The sequence below is a fragment of the Scatophagus argus genome, chromosome 23 (genome assembly GCF_020382885.2).
Source record: "Scatophagus argus isolate fScaArg1 chromosome 23, fScaArg1.pri, whole genome shotgun sequence".
Classification (NCBI taxonomy): domain Eukaryota; kingdom Metazoa; phylum Chordata; class Actinopteri; family Scatophagidae; genus Scatophagus; species Scatophagus argus.
Window position 1 is genome coordinate 843,360 of NC_058515.1, and position 20,108 is coordinate 863,467.

General features: G+C 41.3%; 2 protein-coding genes across 3 annotated transcripts; both read left to right on the forward strand.

Annotated features, from left to right (window-relative positions):
- The first annotated feature begins 385 nt into the window (after positions 1-385).
- Positions 386-8,134, forward strand: rwdd (RWD domain containing 4). Its single transcript, XM_046381499.1, has 8 exons — positions 386-590; positions 1,269-1,349; positions 1,486-1,595; positions 2,649-2,799; positions 5,321-5,429; positions 7,185-7,234; positions 7,362-7,364; positions 7,454-8,134. The coding sequence occupies exons 1-8, from the start codon at positions 513-515 to the stop codon at positions 7,484-7,486; spliced, it is 615 nt and encodes a 204-aa protein (XP_046237455.1). The 5' UTR covers positions 386-512; the 3' UTR covers positions 7,487-8,134.
- A 2,597-nt stretch (positions 8,135-10,731) lies between these two features.
- Positions 10,732-15,716, forward strand: LOC124055061 (NACHT domain- and WD repeat-containing protein 1-like). Of its 2 annotated transcripts, none has more exons than XM_046381659.1 (8): positions 10,732-11,101; positions 11,546-11,745; positions 11,850-12,262; positions 13,100-13,254; positions 13,370-13,584; positions 13,724-13,863; positions 13,947-14,057; positions 14,570-14,855. In XM_046381659.1, the coding sequence occupies exons 1-8, from the start codon at positions 10,867-10,869 to the stop codon at positions 14,796-14,798; spliced, it is 1,698 nt and encodes a 565-aa protein (XP_046237615.1). In that variant the 5' UTR covers positions 10,732-10,866; the 3' UTR covers positions 14,799-14,855. The 2 variants fall into 2 exon arrangements, with proteins under 2 accessions (XP_046237615.1, XP_046237616.1); XM_046381660.1 differs by lacking the exon at positions 14,570-14,855 and adding an exon at positions 15,331-15,716 and having other exon boundaries at positions 10,745-11,101.
- The last annotated feature ends 4,392 nt before the right edge of the window (positions 15,717-20,108 follow it).

The following is a 20,108-nucleotide window of genomic DNA, read 5'->3' on the forward strand; positions in this document are numbered from 1 at the left end:
TCTGCTTTATAGTCACTCTCCTTGCCACTGTTTTAAATGACACACGCATACAAACATCAGCAAAAGTACAACTGGGACTGAATATAATGGTAGAATTTTCCTTTTTAAATATAGAAAAGTCGGTGGAAAGTAACCATGTGCAGTTGTTCAACTAACATAATGTGACTATCAAAAGACTATCATGTCTTATTTTTTTCAGCTATTTATATCATAGGCTACTACGTTATTTTCATCTGTCTTTGCTCAGTTTTTCTGTCTTTGTTTTTAGCTGCATGTGTGTCTTCCCGAAGATATGTGTAACATTGTTACACATATTTGTTACATTGTTACGCATTGTTACACATATCACTAAACCACATCTTTTAATAATGTGGTTCAAAGTTCACATGGAGTGCCTAACTGCGCATGCGTATATTATCATGGTGGCACCGGCTGTACTAGCTGGGCAAGTTGAGGCAATATTCCATAGTAAAGTTTTAATTATAGAAATGGGTTGTTAACTCTGGATTTTTATGCGTTTGAAACTCTACACAGAGAGTGCACCGTACAGAAACAGGAGGAAAATCATGACAGCTAACGAGGATCAAGAGGTATGAATTATGGTTGATGTTGTAGGCTAGCTAGTTGCTAACTGCTAACCAGTTGATACAAGCGTGACTGCTAGCTTGTAAGTTTGGGGTGACGAGCTCAGCTGGTAGTTTTTTGCCGGTTACAGAGAAAAACAAGTCAACTTTTATTTAGTGTACAAGCGCAATGGTCAGCTAAAACAGCAGTCATACCAGAGTGTCAGACGTCTTCTTCTCCGTAGCTGTTGAGCGTTGATAAGCGTCTTTCATAGGAGAAATATTCACGCCAACCTCCATTCAGTTCAATCACAAGAAGGAGTGAGAGCCACACGAATCACAAGTCAAGGCCGTTTCTTAATACAAAACGTCCTCGAATACATTCGGCGTGCATGTTATCCATCAAACAGCAACATTATATCAAATCAGATATCTTAGCCATCCGCCATCATATACTGTAACGCTAACGTTAATACGAAGTGGTAGACACTTGGCAAATTAGGTTTAATTTGGTGGAAGTCCTTTAATGTCTGAGGATTACATGTATGCCGATTTTTTAGTCACCATTATCTTGTGAAAGGTCTTGAGTCATGGTTCTGTCTTCCATAACCTAGTAAAGTTTAATTTACAGTTTAGTTCGCAGAAACTCAGGACAAGCTACATGTTTGACTAACCTCCTGTCACTCCCCTCCTCTCCAATCACAGATGGAGTTGGAGGCTCTTCGCTCCATCTATGAGGGCGATGAGTGTTTCAAAGAAGTCAGTCCAGTCTCCTTTCAGTTTAGGGTGAGTGTTTTCCTCAGTACTGTCCTATTTCAACCATGAAACCACTTTTTCACTTATACTTTATGACTTCTGACAAACTGTTGGGACTACTCTGGGCTATTCATGTCTGATGTTCTCTTTTGATGTTGTGCAATAGATAGGAGACCTTGAGGACACCAAAGCCTTCATTCTGGACATCACATGGCCAGAGACATATCCTGAGACTGCCCCACAAATCTCCCTTGATGCCTTTTTCAACAACAGGATGTAAGTTGGAAGTATAGTGCTGTATCACTGATAGTAGATAGCTGGAAAAACTTTGTGCCTTTTGCTTTTGCATGGTTCTTAACTATGTGACAGTTACCAGATATATTTTAAGGAGTGTCAGTAATGTCATTATTTGAATGTGAGATTTGCAAATTATTTCAGCTGAATGAATGTTTTTGGAAAATTGTAAAATGGGAATTGCAATAGGCCTGTAATGATTAAGGCTGCTGATGGCTGGCTTATTGGGGACAAGGATAATTGTGGCAGACTTTAAGCAGGTGGGGATGGAGGCTTCTAACAGGGAGTTGTTGAATATCCTCGTCAGGACCCCTGATAGGTGGTCTGCACAAGCACTCCATCGGGTCCAGTTGCTTTGTTGGGGTTCACCGTCTTTACCACACGTCTCACTTGATGTTGTTGAGAGAGTAGTAGGTGGTGAAGGCAGTATGACTGCATGTGCAGAGGTGATCTCAAACCGGGCAAAGGAATGGTTAAGTTCCTCTGCCATCTCAGCGTTGGCACTTACAGTCACAGGTTGTCTGCCCTTATAGTTGGTAGGATGTTGTACACCTTGCCACACCAGTTACATGCTTTTAATAGAGACTGTGCTTTATTGTTCACTCTGGGCTTTTGATTGGGATAACAGTCACATTATCAGTATGGGTCTTGATGTTAAAAAAAAAAAAACACACAGCCAAAATCCAGGTTTTCAAAAATACTTCACTCTGTGTGTGCAAAACAGTCCTGGAACTGGGGGGGTGCCTTCGCTGGCCTGGTTTTTATAGTCTTTGTTTCTGACCTGGTCAAGTTAGTTATTTATTGGTCTTACGTGTTGTAGATATAAATATAATAATTTAAATATAATGAGTTTAAAAATGTTAAAATGTCTGTGTCGGTATCTGTTGTTTTTGATGCTACCACTGGATAGCACCTGTACGTGGGTTATTTAAATAATCCCCAATCACTAAGCAGCTTTTTTCTCCCTAGAGTGCATGGCCACAGTGTGATGCTGTTCAATATGATGGTCATGTTGTTTCTTTTCCTTTCTGTCAGCTCTGTGGAGACAAAGCAGCTGATCCTGTCAAAGCTGGAGGAGCAGGTGGAAGCTAACCTGGGCACTGCAATGATGTACACTCTGTTTGAGTGGGCCAAGGAAAACCAGGAGACCCTCATGGAGAACCACAAGCCTGTGGTCAATGCTGTGGTCAGTATATTTCACTGACTGACGAAACGCTGACTGTTGAAGCGTTTCCGTGCCACTTGACCCCAGAGAGCTCTTGTTAGCAAAGCATCACAGTCCTGAAGGAATTGCTGCTAACACTGCAGAGCTATTCTTTGTTACCATTTAGGTTTAAAGGTATAGAAAAATTTGATATTGTCCTACATTACAGTTTGATATCACATAATCCGCACCAAATGAAAAAGTCACTGCAGGAGTTTTACTTTCATTTTGATTTTATGAGTTAGACACTTATGTGAGCACGTGTTGTGCTTTAAATTGTGACTTTGCTGAGTCATTGTACCTGGGGCCATTATTTACCTCAGCTTCAGGAGGCACAGCAAAAATGATCTCGTCACACTTTCTAATTAGAGCAGGTCCAGACCAAACTGTTTAGTTTAGTTTACAGACAGACCAACAACATTCCCCCATGAGCAAGCACTTGGTGATGGTGACGAGGAAAAAGAATTGGGGGTCTGCACTGAGGTTTTTGCCTTTTAGAAGGCAGAGGGCGAAGCATCTTGCATCTCTAATGCATAGCAACAGCAATAATAGTAGACTACTGTGAATATTAAAAACAATAATAATAATAGTATTAGTAGCCGTAACAATAATAACATGGAAATATGACAAAATGTCAAGATTAGCAGTCAGTGTCAAGCAGGACCACAGCAGGAGGTCCAACCACAATCCATGAGAACCTTAGAGACCAGAAAGCACAAGGACTCCAGGGAAGAAGTTGAGTTGGTAACAAACATTAATGGGACATAAATGTGTGCAGAAGGAGAGGGAGAGGACGAAAGAGCTCAGTGCATTGTGGGAGATCCCCCCGCAGTCTAAGTCTATGGCAGCATAACTAGGGGCCAGGCTAGGCCAGCCCTAACTATAAGCTTCATCAAAAAGGAAAGTTTTAAGTCTATTCTTAAATGTAGACTCCCAGACCAAAACCGGAAGATGGTTCCACAGTAGAGGAGCTTGATAACTAAAGGCTCTGGTTCCTGATCAGCTTTTGAAGACTCTAGGAACCACAATAGTTCTCTTTAATATAAGGTGGTGCTTGACCATTTAGGGCTTTGTATATGAGGAGAAGAATTTTAAACTCTGTTCTAAATTTTAAAGGCAGTTATTGTAGAGAAGAGAAGAGAATGCAGGAGAAATATGTTCTCTAATATGAGTTTTTGTCAGTACACGTGCTGCGACATTCTGGATTAGCTGGAGAGTCCTGTTAACAGGAAGGTGCAATAGTCTAGCCTGAAAGTAATAAATGTGTAGATTAATATTTATGCATCTTTTTGAGACAGAATGTGCCTAATTTTTATGTTATGTTTGGGCTGGAGGCCAAGGTAGTGCAATCCAAGGTAGCTATATCACTAGATAATTTGTTTCTGTGTTTAGGGCCCAGTACAATAACTTTCATTGATTTCATTGATAAGATATTATTTCTTAGCAGCTCCCTTTGTTTGTTTAAGCCTAATTGGTTATTTTTACTACCAAGCCTTGTTTTGATCCACTCTCATTTGCCCTGTTAAAATTACTGCATTATGCTGTTAATACAACTCAACACTTCCTGTATCCATTTCAAGTGATTCAAGGGATGGAAACCTTTCATTTCCTAACAGGGCTTTTATTGTGAAACATTTGCAGGCATACAATATGTAATAACAGCAGGTCAGGTAGATAAGAGTGAAAGAATCAGATGCCACTATTTTGTTGATTTGCACCACTCAAAGTACATTTATTTACTGTTTACTGTAGGATGCCATTGCTGTGATATTTACAGCACAGTCAAATATTTGGCAATAATCAGGTTCCGCTGTGAGGAAAATCCAAATTTAAAAAAAATAGGATATTGACTAAATGTTAACATTATCACAGCTTACCTTGATAAATGATGAGGATGATGATGAGGTCGTCTTCACCCTGAGTTTTCACAGATATTCCACAAAGACTGACTTTCTCATTATGTCCTCATCCAGTTTGTGCCACGTGGCGATGAACCAAATCAAATCAAACTGCAGTTCCCTCCATTGCAGTTCATTAAAATATTTTTAGAGTTTACAGCCTCGCTGGGGTTAGTAGATTTGGGTGTTTTTGAGAGGCTTTTGTGTATTATAAATCTTCATAGTTAAATATTTACACCTTATTTATTTTGATTTTGTTTGATACTCGGTTATGTTTGTCCTGCTCTGATTACTGGTAAATCCAATTTGAAAGCTTTGCCTCTCAGTCCAACTGCTGCTGTGTGTTTTCACTTGTGTGTACTACAAAGTACAATTGGGCGAGATGTTAACACACACGCACACACACACACACACACACACACACACACATACACACACAGACAAAAACCTGCAGAGACTGAAATAGGATGATAATACTTTGGAGAAGTAATTTAGAACAACAAGGTGTTGAAAGTATCATGATTATATTGTCGATTTTATTAAATTAAAGCGGTACAGATGTGCATTATATGGCAGGATTAGCTTGTTGTTTCTTGTTTTTGCAGATGTTAACATCCAACGAGGAGGTGACAGCTACCGCCTCGGCAGCCAAGAAGAAGGAGAAGAAGGAGCAGCTGACTAAAGCTCAGAAGAGGAGGATCATTAACAGAACAGGTACTGTTCACAGTAAAGCTTTAAACTGAACCTCTTTGGTCTTCTGGATTGCTGAAAAGACTCTTACTAGTAGTGTTTGGCATGGGCCACGACCCACATTAGCCTCTTCTGTTTTTAATAAATCTTTGGGTGGAAAACTGAGTATTTGTTTGACAAACTAAGTGAAAGCACTACAATAGTGTGGGTAACAGCAGATGTCATGTTTTGTGTAATTTTCAGAATAAAGGAATGAGAGGGAAAGTGATGCTGGGCTTTTCTTGTGCTTACAGTGCCGTAACATTGTTTACTATCTCCCAAAATTCAATGGAAAACTGTGTAATATAAACAAACTACTCTCAGGTGGCTTTCCAACATACATGTTGTCATTTTGTCTTGTACGGACTTTACGGACAAGATGATCTTTTGGGCAGTTTATATCTGCCTCTTGTATTTAACCTGTTGATATGCTGTGTGGGTAAATACTTTAAACAAAGCTTTCCGTTTTCTCTTCAGAGAATAGGTTAGGTTTAGTCACTGAAATTGACTACATTTTTTTTTCAGATGGTATATGCCCTGATCTGCACTTTTCTCTGTCTAAGGCAGTGTTATCACCTTTTTTTTTTGTTTGTGTCTCTGTAAATTAAGTTGCCTTTCAGAAATGCATTTCATACAAAGGCAGCTTTTAAAGTGCAACATAGCCTAGTCATTACCAAATAAGTTTTATGAAACACACATGCAGAAAGTAAGGGGGCGGCACGGTGATGAAGTGGTTAGCACTGTGGCCTCATAGCAAGAGGGTTCCAGGTTCGAATCCCGGTCTGGGCCCTTCTATGTGGAGTTTGCATGTTCTCCCTGTGCCTGCGTGGGTTTTCTCCGGGTACTCCGGCTTCCTCCCACAATACCAAAAACATGCACATTAGGTTAATTGGCTACTCTAAATTGCCCCTAGGTGTGAGTGTGAGAGTCTGTGGTTGTTTGTCTTTGTGTGTTGGCCCTGCGATTGACTGGCGACCAGTCCAGGGTGTACCCCGCCTCTCGCCCGTAGTCAGCTGGGATAGGCTCCAGCTTCCCTGTGACCCTGACGGATAAGCGGTAAAGAAAATGGATGGACATGCAGTAATGTGTAATTTAATACAGTGTATGACAACTTTTATTTTTGTAGCTCTGCTGATCAGTGTGCTCATTCATTGAACTGCTGAGATGTGAGAACGCGGTGATCTTGGTTAAAAGAAGTTGGACGAGTCAAGAAAGATGAGCAGTCACATGACCAGGAAGAGACCAACGACTCACACATTAGTTTGGACGAGAAAACAAAACCAAACAGCAGAGTGAACACCCAGACTGGTGATTCTAAATCCATACAGACCAGCTTTCTGTGTCTGACAACGTTACTGAATGAATCCCTACAGAGAGGACCTTTTCATTAACAAAAGCACTTTTTCTGCTATGAAATATAATATATATAACTATATAACTCTACTATGAAATCCTGCCAGAGGTGAGTTGTTTCAGGAAGTTGACCATGGAGATGTGATACAGAGTTGGGGAGAGAAGTGTGAAATTCCCAAAGGGGATGAGGAAACAACTGGGCTTAAAATGAAATATTGAAAGGTCCTATGAAGTCAAAAGTGTGACTTCCTGAAAACTGCACATGGCCTGATGACACAGAGCCATGCAGTCGTTTGAGTTCGAGGCACAAGCCTTGTTTTCAAGTCAGTATTTATATTGTTTGTATTTAACAGATAACAATGCTGTCTTCGTGATTTCTGCTTTTAGATAACAAAGGGGAACTTCCAAGAGGATGGAACTGGGTCGACGTTATCAAAGTAGGTGTAATTTATATTTTCTTCACAAGATGGCGCACTTAAGCAACCTGAAGCGACATTCATCGTAAACCTTTCTGTGTTCTTCTCTCTTTTCCTCTCTTGCCATCCCCGTTTCCTTGTCCTCCAGCACGTAAGTGAAAACTTCCTAAATGAAAGCATAGTTTTAAAACCCTCACGCACTGCTATGTTTTATTGTTGTCTTCTGTGATTCTGTTGTAGCTGAGTAAAACTGGAGGAAAAGATGATGAGTAGTCCTGAGGGCAGTGAGGTGGTGCTGCTTTATACAAGGAAGTGCAGTGAGGACTGAACTCACTGCAGCTCATTGATCCTGCTGCTGCTCCCGTCTCGATGCCTTCACATCGCTCATCTTCAACGTTCAACACTCAGCACGGCTGCTTCCAGCCTGAGAACCAAAGCTGGCTGGGTAACAGTGGACTTCAGGACACACACACACACACACACACACACACACTTCTAGCTAAGCTGGGACTACAAGCTGGGAATTATTGTTATTGTTGTGTCTAATGTATTTGTGGAAGACAGGCAAGTGATGCAGATCATCAGGTTTTGCTCATCATACACAGCATTACACTACACAACATTCAGATATTCATCAGGGTGGAGTGTGCTTGAGATATTTGCTGTCACTGCCATGTTTTTAGTGTGTCAGGTTAGGCCCAGCTGCCAGGCACTGGAAGCCTTAACTGTAGGACTGTGGTTCTAGATGGATGTGTCAAAGTGTCAAGTAGCATCCTGCTGTTACTTTAAGGTATCATATGACTTTATGAAAGCAGAGAAATTTTTAATAACACACAAAATGTTTTGACAAATGTTTCTTTTTCCCCAATGAATTAAAAAAGAACAAATTTTATATATAAATAAAGCCATATTTGGTTTCTGCTGGTTGTCTAATGATGTCATTTTGTGTTGCTTTGATGAATTGTGTGAGACTTGTCAGTACTGACTGACTAAATGAATGTGAATTAGTATTTATTCACAGTAAATCTAAATAAATATGAGTGAACTGGGAAGGGAATCAATCTAAAAGCAATCACAGTACTTTTTCATAGGTTAACCTAAAATGGGTTGGAGGGAGCACAGGGAATTTGTAAATAATCTCAGTATTTTTAAAATCCTGTAACAAATCAGGAAAACAGTCAATTTGTTTCAAAGTGACTGACTTGACGCCCACCTTCTACGCTTCAAGAAGGTGGGCATCAAGTCAGCAGTCTGCTCAAAGTCACCACATGTTGTGAGCTGACAGCTGCACAAATACATTTAACTGACATCTGGAACAATGAGAGCGTACTTCATTTGGAATGAACAGGTATGACTGCTTGGCTCTATGCTATGTCAAACTGGTCCACAGGAGGGCCGGTGTGGCTGCAGGTTTTTGTGCCAACCAACCAAGAGCACACCGTTTGACCAATCAGCTGTCTGAAGATGGAGATCAGTTGATTAAATGAGTCAAGTCTGGTGTGCTGATACTTGGTTGGAAAGAAAACCTGCAGCCACACCGGCCCTCCTGTGGACCAGTTTGACATGCCTGCAAGTGATATATTTGCGGGACGAAGTAATTTTCAGTTAAATTACCCATTTGAAACGTTTTATTTTGAAATTTACGACCGGAAGATTTCATTGTTTCCCATTTGACAGACGGCTGTCTGTCGTGTCGGTTAGAGCTGACAGAATGTGGACCTACTACAGAGGCGGACTTTTTCCCAAGAAGAAGAAAAAAGTGAGTGTTACGACAAATAATACAGTTTTAATTGTCAATAAAAATCCACATTGAATATTTGTTTGTTTGAAAACTTTATACAGTTCAGTTTACTGCAGCACCATAGCGGACTGCAGCTAACAGCAGTCTGAAGAAGACTGGACTAAAAATATTAGTGCAGAGCACCTGGAACCTGTTTATTATATCCAATGTTGAGTTCATGGACTGCATTAAAGCTCTGACTTTTACATTACATCAACTTACTAGTGACCCTATACTGGTCAAAATGGATAGTTGTTATGTTTCACCATAATATTCTTACGCAGACACGCAGTTAGTTTTTTTTATTTTTTTTTTATTTTTGATGAATTTCTTAAAGTTGCCGTTTATATGACTGGAGTATTTTATAAAAGATGAATTTCAGTATCTCTCTGATTATAACGAAATTCTGTACACCAAAGGTCTTGCAGGAGAACAAGGAAGCCGTAACACTTCCAGCTATAAGCGCTGACCCATCTTCACTGCGCCAGGTGATTTATGGACATTCTGTATGTTCTTATGAAAGAGCTGTGTGACTGTAAGAAGCAACGTATTTTGAAGAGAGAGGAAGAATCCATCGAGAGTCCACTCATCACTTTGGTCCATGCAGTAATACCTTGACAGTTATCAGATGGATGGGCATAAGGTTTTGTAGATACATTCATGATTCCAAGACGATGAATTCTTGTAGCTCTGATGGTTTGACTGTCTGCCAGAGGTGCACACAGACATTTTGAGGGAAGGTGGCTAAACTTTTGTAAATGAACACCTCCACCCCCGACTGCTAGCTACTGCAACACACACATCGCCTGCATGCTTATTTGCATGAGGATGAAACACTGATCTGGTGATACACATGCACATACAGTCGCGGTGTCCAATTTGATTGTTATGTCAACGAATTTTGTTTAATTGTAATTCTCTGCATAATAATCACTTATAATTTGACTTATAATTTATTTTAGGTCACATCTATAATGTTCTATGGTTGTTGACACAGTGCATCAGAGAGCAGTATGTCATAAAGCTTTGTGAATGCATTATAATAGGATATGAATGTCCCAGTAACTCACTATAAATCTGGTCTTCTTAGAAAGTGTTACCAGATTTACATTACAATTGTGATCAAGTTAAGTGATCACAGCATTTGTCATATGGCTTAGCTATCCATAATATCAAAAGTATTGAGTTTTTAAGGGGCACTTCACCAATTTCATTCATAAAGTACTACTAGTCTCAACATTTCTCAGCCTGTGGAAACAGTGGATTTAATCAGTAGAATCAGTGGAGGATTGCTTTAATTTCAGTGTGCCAGATTGACTTTTGAAAATGCTATAGTTCAGCACTGTTAGCAAAATGCATGAAACGGTTTGCAGGCCTTAACATACCCATCCCTGTGTGTGTGTTTTTATTCTATAGAGGACGAACAGGAAGCCTGACACCAAACTGAAGGAGGAGTCCAATATTGCAAATCACTTCAGAGTAAGTGCTTTAGGTGCTTTTGTTCTTTGTACATTCATTCATGACTAAAGGAAAACCCGGTCCAATTTTATAGCTGAATTATCCTGTCTGTCTCCAGTATCATCTGCAGCAAAAACAAGCTGATCCTTATTCCGAGGACCGAATAACTGACATACTATACCAAGGCCTTCGTAAAAGTGGACATGTCACTGAATGTGATTGAAAATATAATAAAACAAACACAAAGCTGTAAGCCTGAGGCAGCTTCAGTATGTCAGACTACTGCTCGACTCAAATTACCTTCCAAACTACTTTCATCCAACAGATCGTTCGACAGGGTAAGGCAGCCAAAGCCTGTCTTGGTGTTTGTGAATATAAGAGAACAACCGAGACCTCACCAAAGTTACGAAGGAACATGGAGGAACCTGCTGGAGAAGATGAAGTCAAGACTGAAAGAGATGGAAGGAACAAATGCTGTATGAAGGTGGACAGAGAGACAGACAGTGGGTCTCATCTGTCTGATGGTGAGGACAAAGGAAGTGACATCAAACTCCCAGTAACAAACTTCTTGTGTGGTACAAGGACCGACGAGTATCCATCTCATGATGAAGAGAAGAGATTTATGGTCTACATATGTGGTGGATACCAAGGTAAGAATGAGTGGCTTTTAGGCGTTTGTTAAAATTATGTTTTAGGATCACTCTTGCTTTGATCAGTCATCAGCTTGGCAATTTGGGCAATCACGGACAAAACGCTGAATTGGCGTCTGTGCCCAGCAGTGACGCACAGTCTGGTCAGAAGTGAGACACTGCTTTCTAGTCTGGAGTTAACTCTCTCTTTGGTGCTTATCTTTCAGATGTGTTTGCAGCATGTGCAGCTGCCTTCAAGTGTGCAAAAAAATCAATTAATAGTGCCTAAAGGTGGAGATTAAAAATGCATCTGTAAAGTCTGTAGAGCTTTGGTGTTAACATTTCGGATTTTCTTTCATGTAGACTGAATGTGACTCCATCACCCCAGTATTCAGAAACCTGTCAAACTTCCTCTTATTTATTCATTAGTATTATTCAGGGTGTGTGCCTGTGTGTGTGATGCAGACACAGTTGCAGAGAGAAGCGTCCTCATGGAGAACGTTTATCCAAGAGTGTACCTGTACTGTAAGCAGAGAGGCTACGACTTCCAGATGGTTGACCTTCGCTTGGGGGTTGGATCACCTGTTTCTGAACACCATGACACTGTAGAGCTACATGTGGAAAATCTCCAGCGATGTCAGAAAACCCTGGGTCCCAACTTTATTGTGAGATGTCATCCTGTTGTATTATTTGACATAACAAGAGAGCAAAGAGCATCTTTGCACTTCATATGGTGAATTCATGTGTGATTTTCTGTTCTGATGGTCAGGTGTTTGTAGGACAGAAGTATGAGGTTCGGAGCCTTCCCTCTACTATTCCCAGAGAGGCCTTTGAGGCCATAGTTAGAGTGGTGGAGAGAGACCGAGAGCAGATGTCCGGGAAGAAACCGGTGAAGGACTTTACCGCCTCAGCCTCTCAGTCCAGCATCCGAACAGACAGCAGCTCCAGCAGTTTTGTCCGGGATTCCATTTATGGAAATTATTTGAATTTCCGAGAGGCTACAAGCTCAGGACTGCTGAGCCAGAGCTCCCACGACTCATTTTCAGAAGGAGAGGAGGCCAGACTCAGTCCTGTGGGTGCAAGGAGCTGGGGGGATTTAAACACAGACCTGATGTTACTCCAGATGTGCTACAAGCTGAATGAGAATTGCCTTCCTTCTGTCTACCGCTTACTTCCTATCAGGTGAAAAATAACCTCACTGGTCACAGTTCAAGGTGTGGCATCAGATCATATCATGATATATTTTCATTTTTCATTCATTCATTTTCATTTTCAAGTGCTATTTATTTGGTTTTAATTTTATATCCAATAAATAAGGATGGAAACATCAGTTGGTCAGTCTGTGGAAAAGATGAAAAATTTAGTACAAGATAGTCATGGTCTCCTGAGAATACGCTCCCATTAATCAGCGCCACCACCCAGTCACATTTTCCAATTATATCTTAACACTTAAATATCTTAACACGTACCAGATGGTTTGGCACAGAAATGTATGTTTCCCAGAGAACAAATCCCAATGACTGTGATTCTCAAACTTTAATGCACTCCTTCCAGAAGCTTGGAAATTTTTTGTTTCAGACTGAAATGTCTTAGCAACTACTGGAAGGATTGTCATGAATTTTGGTACAGACATTCCTGTTTCCCACAGAATGATGTGTAATGACTTTGATCCCCTGCTTACTGCACACTACAATCTAAAATTGCTGATCTAATAACATACAGACAATTTTGATATGCATTACAGGCCATCAAATCTAAAAAGAACTTTTGTTTTGAATGTAGTGCAAATTCCATGACAGCCTATTATACTATGTAGGCTTTTGTGATATTGGAAATTTTAGTTTAATATTATCAAAATTTTAAAACCATACAGCCATAAATCATTTTGTACAGAGGAAAGCCCATCTCTACCATTCCTTCTGTTATTCTGTCACAACAGTCAGTGGGTTCAGCATCTGGATAACATAGATAGATTGGGGCTTAACAACCCCACTCATTATCTCTTGGTGATATTCACAGCTCTCACCATCCAGACATGCTGAGCATGGACAAGGAGCGCAGGAGGCAAGCTAGGAAGGACTGGAGTGCTACTTGTCACAGACTGTGGGGAATTCTACAACGCAGTGCAGCCCAGGCACTTGGCCAAGAGCAGGCTTCACTTTTACTCAGAACAAGTGGGGTTGAAAAACAAATACTGCCTTTCATATGATAAATGTTACTCCTTTACCCTTCTGAAAAGGAAAATCCTTCCATTGCATTGATCTGTCTATCTGTCTATGTTTTGCTTAGTTCTTGACTGGGAGGTAGAGACAGGTTTGCAGTCTGCAGATGGGAGGCCACCAGAGCACCACTGCCACTGCTATAAAAGACATATCCCAGATCTTCATAACAACCTAACGGATAAACATGCCACTCGGTACACCAGCCTCCTGAAGGGACGAGCTCAACTCGATCCAGTACTCAATGCAGCACACCAGCAATTCATGGACCGGCTCCATGAAAAGGTATTTTTACTGTTAAAGCAAGCAAGCAAACATACACAATACTTGGTACAAATTAAAGCTACATGCCTTTGTAGATATAGTCCTCTTGTCTTGCATTTCTGTTTCTTATATACATTTTTTCTCTGTCCACATCATCAAGCTGCGTCACACAAACATCTATGAGCGTGATGTGAGGTGGGGACAGAAAGGCCTGAATCCCAAACACAATCGGTCACACCACTTCTACACTGAGCGAATCTCCTCCCACTTTCAACAGACTGTGATCAACTCGCTCAACAAGTACAACATAACTTTTTAGAAAGTGACTCATATTTGTTGTATGAAGGGAAACACAGCTACTTTATGTACTTTTACTTTTCCAGAGTAATGAAGGTCACCAACACTCAAGGCTCTTTTGACACTGTGAGAAGAGAAGCTGTCAGAGTGCAGATACAAGAGGAGATACGGCGTCATGTTAACTATGGACTCCATTTGTGAGTGGGTGATTTCCTCTCTTGTCTATTTACACTCTGGTGTGCTTAAATTACCGTGGCTCCCCGTTCTCTATTGCATCCATGCATCCTCATTAAGGCTCGAAAGATGGCTGTATTTTTTATATCAAAATCTTTCCACTGTAGCTTGAAGAACATACAGAGGTCCCAATCAAAGATAGGTAGAATTGTTGAGCTTACACATTTTTCAAAACTCATATGTTTTAAAAAATTGTCCGGTTTGGTGCCCAGTTTAAGTAATACAGGTTTGTGTTCACAAGTTCAGTTCACCAGCAAAGTCATCTCATGACACTTTCCAAACTCTTTGATTTAGTCTTTACTACAGAGACATACAGAGATAGGGGAATGTTGCCCCTATGAGCAAACACTTTGTGACTGTGGTGAGGAAAAACTGCTTTTTAGAAGGCAGAAACCGCTAAGCAGACTGCGGTTCTATTTGAGTGGCCGTCTAGAAATATGACTAAATGTTAATAGCAGCAGCTATTGTCAAGCAGGACCGCAGCAGGAGGTCCAACCCTGATCCATGGCAACCTACAAGACGAGAAAGCACAAAGACCCTGGGAAGAAGCTGGGGACAGTGAAATGGAGGATGAGATTGAAAGGTCTTGTGGTGTGGCATCAGCAGTAATGCTGGCGTTGTATCGGACTGAGGTTGTGGTGAAGAGGGAACTGAGCTGGAATGCAAATTTTGCTACTCATTTGCATAAAAATGGGGCTAGCTGAGGTGGTTCGGGCATCTGATCAGAATAGGACCTCCTGGGTGTCTCCCTATGGAAGTTTTCCAAGCGCATCCAACTGGGATGAGACCTTGAGGTAGACCCAGAGACTCTCCATTCTCCTGAATGTTGGACATGTTATAAAAATTGGATACCAATTGCAATGGCACCAATTTATTTAACTAAAAACTGTTTGCAAAACATATAAGTTTCTGGATTTGATTGTGTGGCCTGCTTCAGCTAGGCAGCATTTGTCTCTCTAGTCCTGCCCACTTGTTCAGTTTGCCCCATAGGCAACATTTCACTAATACAGAACATAATGGATTTGTGGAATTGTTAAAATTGGTTAAAATTTCATAATCCAAGAAGAATAACATTTGTCCTGGTTTGCAGTTTGACGTGTTCTGTCAACAGCTTTACAGATCTCTCACTCATAATCGTGGTATATGGGGAAAAACTCGTACTGTTTAACATGAGAAATGTAGTTCTTGACTATATTTCAACACATGCATAAATTGCAGTTTTTGTTTATGCCTCAGGTGGAAGGGCTGTACTATGAGGCAGACTTTCTTTGCTGATGTCAAGAAGACCATGGAGCAGTCACGAACCAGACCCATCCTCCTGCTGGGGCCACCAGGCTGGGGAAAGAGCGCCACCATGGCTGCAATAGCACAGCTAGCACCCTCTTGGCTAGAAGGGTGAGATGTTAGTCGAGCCGAGGATCTCAGGGTTGCATTAAAGTATTTTGAGCTGTGGTGTCCCACTTACCAGCTTGTACACAAATATTAATAGAAACCCAAATTCTAAAATGTACAAATATAGATAAAATGTTTTCAAGTATATTAAATAAAAGTAAATTATTTCAAGTAAAGTGAGATAAATTAACCATCTGGGTATTATTGATAAGACCTCTCATTGGTTCAGAGCTGTGAAAGTACTGGTGCATTTCATTGGCCTCACTGGAGAGAGCAGGAATATTCGTCTGGTCCTGAAGTGTCTCTGTGTCCAGCTGGCTGGAGCCTACTGTCCCCACACACAGCTATCGGAGGTACTGGACCATCTCTAGTAAACTGTCTCAACATATTTCACCTGACTGGCTAGGACTTTGAAAGGCTGAATATTTTTGAAAGGTTGTACTTTTGATTAAAGTGATACCATCCAGAACCACAAACTTTTGACGTGTGTCTGCCTCTGATCTGTGTCGAGTTATTCCTTGAATTAAGAATGTTTATGCTCTGACTAATTTTATTCAGTCAGACTGCCCAGTATACCTGGTGAGCCTAGGTCTTTGTCTCCTCCAGGGTCTCCCTCAGCTGATCAATGAATTCCACGCTCTGTTGGGCCTGGTGGGATCAGAAAGGCCCCTGGTTGTCCTGCTGGATGGGTTAGATGAGCTGTCTGAGGAACATGGTGCAGACCTCTCCTGGATCTCAACCCCTCTACCTCCAAACGTCAGCCTCATCCTGTCTGCAACCACTGACTCCCCGTGCACACACACTTTGCAGGTCAGTAAAGCTGAGTTGAAGATGGTGGTTAGCAGTAGAGTGGAGGACACAAAACCTAGAACACAAATAGGAACAGCTTCATGACTCAGTGCCAGCACTGATGGCAAGTTGAACAGAGAGATGGAATAGTATGTCAAAGGTCAAAGAGCAGCCCCGCTCGAATCAGGATATGGAACTTCTAGCTGAGCTTAGCATTAAGACTGGAAGCATGTGTTTGTGCTGCTTAAAGTTCAGAAATATAGATACCAACACCTTTAAAGCTCCTCAAAGGACAAACCATTTTATGCACTCTAACATTTGCTGATCTTGTTCTGTGAGGTCGTGTGGCCTGCCACTGTGCAGCTGGGCTGTTGCTGTTCCCATGTGTTTCTACTTCACAATGATAGCAGTTACAAGTTCACTGGAGCAAATATTAAGAAAGCAGTAAATTGAGAAAGTGTCTTTAGTGTGATTGCTGTCAGAAGCCACTGCCGCTAATACTAGCAGAAATAATCATCTCCAGCAATGGAAGACTGTTACATTTACTCAACGTTGTTACAGGAACTGTAAAAATGCTTCAGCCCCTACCATTCCAAAAGTTGGAGGATAAACTGGTTAAAACAGCCCATATGCAAATAATCATTTACAGAAACATCGGCTTCTGAACTACTTAATACGAAAGTATAAAGAGGATCAGGAATGTACATGTCACTTGTCCCTCCAGCTCAATATTATGGTTAACAGGCAGAAACTGTTGTTGGAACAAATGATTTTATTCCAAGTGCTTTACGTCATATAGGTGCAGGTGCACAGGTGCAGGTGCAACATGCTTCTTCCATATATCTTGATTTGAATTAATATTTTAAAAAGTAAAAACATACACACATAATGTAATTTATTAAGCCTGCTGACTCTCTTTATCTTCAGGCATTAAGCTGTCTAGCAACCACCAATAAAATCCTTTGCAATCACCTCCCAGACATGATACCACCCACATTAAAAGGCCAGCAACCTGACACCTCCTTTCTGTCTGACTTCCATCTTTTCTTCTGGGTCTCTGACTGATGTTTCATCTCTTCGTCTCTTGGACTGGTTTGTCAGTACAGGCTGCTCAGTTGTATGCTTGAATCTGTGCTCCTGTTAGCAATGGGTTCTCTCCCTCTCACCTTTCCCCAACAGTCTGCCCGTCCCACAGTCCTTTCCCTCCCTCCCCTCAGTCCTGATGACATCACAGCTACACTAGAGACCCACCTGTGTACTGACCAACGATGTCTGCAGGAGCACCAGTGGCAGCTGCTACTCCAGGCCTGTCTCTCCTGTCCCAGTCCCCTGTTCCTGGCAGCAGCTTACTCTGAGAGTCTTCTCTGGTGCTCCTACTCCCCTCAGGCAAGCCTCAGCCTTCCAGCTAGCCTGAAGGGCCTCTATCTTGGCATGCTGTCTCGTCTGGAGAGAGAGCTGGGGAGGCAACTGGTTAGGCGGGCTGCATGTGTCATATCCCTCTCATGTGGGGGTGTCACTGAACAGGTAGGGAAAGCTACATACACATTATCACTAATCACTTTCTACAGCTCTGCATATGTAGGTTGATTACCTTCCTTACAAGCAGCTACTGCTTCAGCATCCTTTCAGTGCACAATGAAAATCAACTTGCAAATATTTCAACCTTGCTTATACGTAACCTTACAGATTCTTAAAGTGAGTAAGTGAATTTTTATAGTTTTCAGGCTGACAAAGTGATGTAGTTGAAATCTGTACCTGTGATTACATATTAGCCATCCTAGCTTGAACATGGGTTGAATATTGTTTAAAGTCTAACAATAACATTGTCTAATCTTTAGACGCTGCCCCAACATTCATCACCATTTTCACGATACCTGAACAGGTGTTTTATGACTTTTTAGGTCTTCCATTGCACTCCTCATCTGTAATGAATATGTAACCACTGAAAAAACTACATTCAAACATTACATTCAGAGTTGGATTAAACTGAAGGCAATATGTGACACAAGGCTTGTAGCTTGTCCCACTTTTCAGTTTTGACAGTGCACTAACAACGCTCTAGCTTCAGTGCTACAGAGAGGAGCTTGATACCTTCTCATCTCACGCTCCGTAAGACTTTGTTCCCAAAACCCATAATAATTATAATAATAATTATTCTTCAAGTAACAGTATCCAGCATTTTCACTTATCCTGTATTTGGTCATTTTTCCATGATAGTCTCAACACTGTAAAAGTGACTTCCAGCGGAAAAGCTGGTGTGTGGATGGGATCGATCTGAAATTCCGACCTCTGTCACCATCTGTCTGATGTCTGTCTGTCAACAAATGCTTGCTCATGGGGGAGTGTTGGGTCTCTCTCTACAAAAAACCAAATTAAAGAGTTTGGTCTAGACCTGCTCTATTTGGAAAGTGTCATGAGATAAGTTTTCTTGTGATTTGGCGCTATATAAATAAATTGAATTGATCCAATCCGTGTTTGTGCCCATCATCAGGAGTTATTGGACCTACTGGCCCGAGATGGGAAGGTGCTCCGCGAAGTGGCCTCTTGTCACTCCTCTTCCAGCCACCTCAGGGTGCCTTATGTCTTGTGGGCTCGACTGAAACGTGACCTTGGATGTCACCTAACTGAGGTCAGGACGGATGGGACGTGGGTATATCGCTGGACGCATTCAAAGATGAGGGATGTATGCATAGAGCGCTATTTAAAAACAGATGACTCTCGCATGGCCGTGCATGCTGACTATGCTGACTACTACAGAGACAAGTCGCAACATGCACACATATTTCAGCCTCTGGCATGGACACTGGATGAGGAAGAGGAAGGTGAAGGTGTGACTAAAAGTTACCGATTCAATCTGAGGAAGCTTCGTGGGTTGCCTCATCACCTGATCCACTCAGGCCAAATCCTGCCCTTCCTGTCTGAGTGCATGTTCAACTATGAGTTCTTGCTTCATAAGGCCTGGGGTCTGTCTGTCTTGGACATCGAAGAGGACCTGAATAAAGCTGTGCTGCCAGACAAGTATGTCTCATCAGACCCAAACTATATATGAAACCTAAGTGAACTATACTCCTTTATTCAGATTGTCTAAAAGCATAGACGTCATGCTTGATACTGCTAGAAAAGGCAGAATTTAAAGTCCATACATGGACTGCATCCAGCTGCTTTCTCCATTAATTATCCATCTTCTGGATGTCTTTATTGCCTTCAAGCATTGAATCACACAAATTGGGATAAGGGCGTACATTTACCGACAGTCTTCCTCACAGAAATTCATGTTGCTCTCAGTTATATAGTAACTGATGTAATTGTCTGAAGAATGAAGGTGATAGCTTCAGAGAGTTCAAACCCTGAAAGCTGCCTTTTCACTTTTCTGTTATTGGTGAGAAGACCTCACTGTTAGCTTACCAAACTGACACATGAAATCAGAAATCTTTGGATCTCTTCTTTTGTTTTTTTCTTCATTCTAAATAAATGCAGACTGAACAGAAGTTGTGTGCTTTTGGCATGAACTAAAACCCAGCTGGTGATATTTACTGCATTATACTGCATTCTGTCTCTCGACTGCATCCCTCTCTTAGTTTACCTGTGGATGTGACAGTGCTGTCAGATGCTCTGCAGATGTCCAGAGCAGTGCTGCTGGAGGACCCCTGTCAGCTGGCTTCCCAACTTATGGGTCGATTGGGACAAATGGTTATTGAGGACCGTCCTGTTGCTAAAGGTATACTTTAACAGAAGCTGCATTTAAATGTGTTTTGCCTTCAGTATCAGTGTTGGGAAAGTTACTTTCAAAGTGGATGACAATGAAAAATATATTACATGTTATTAGTTATTAT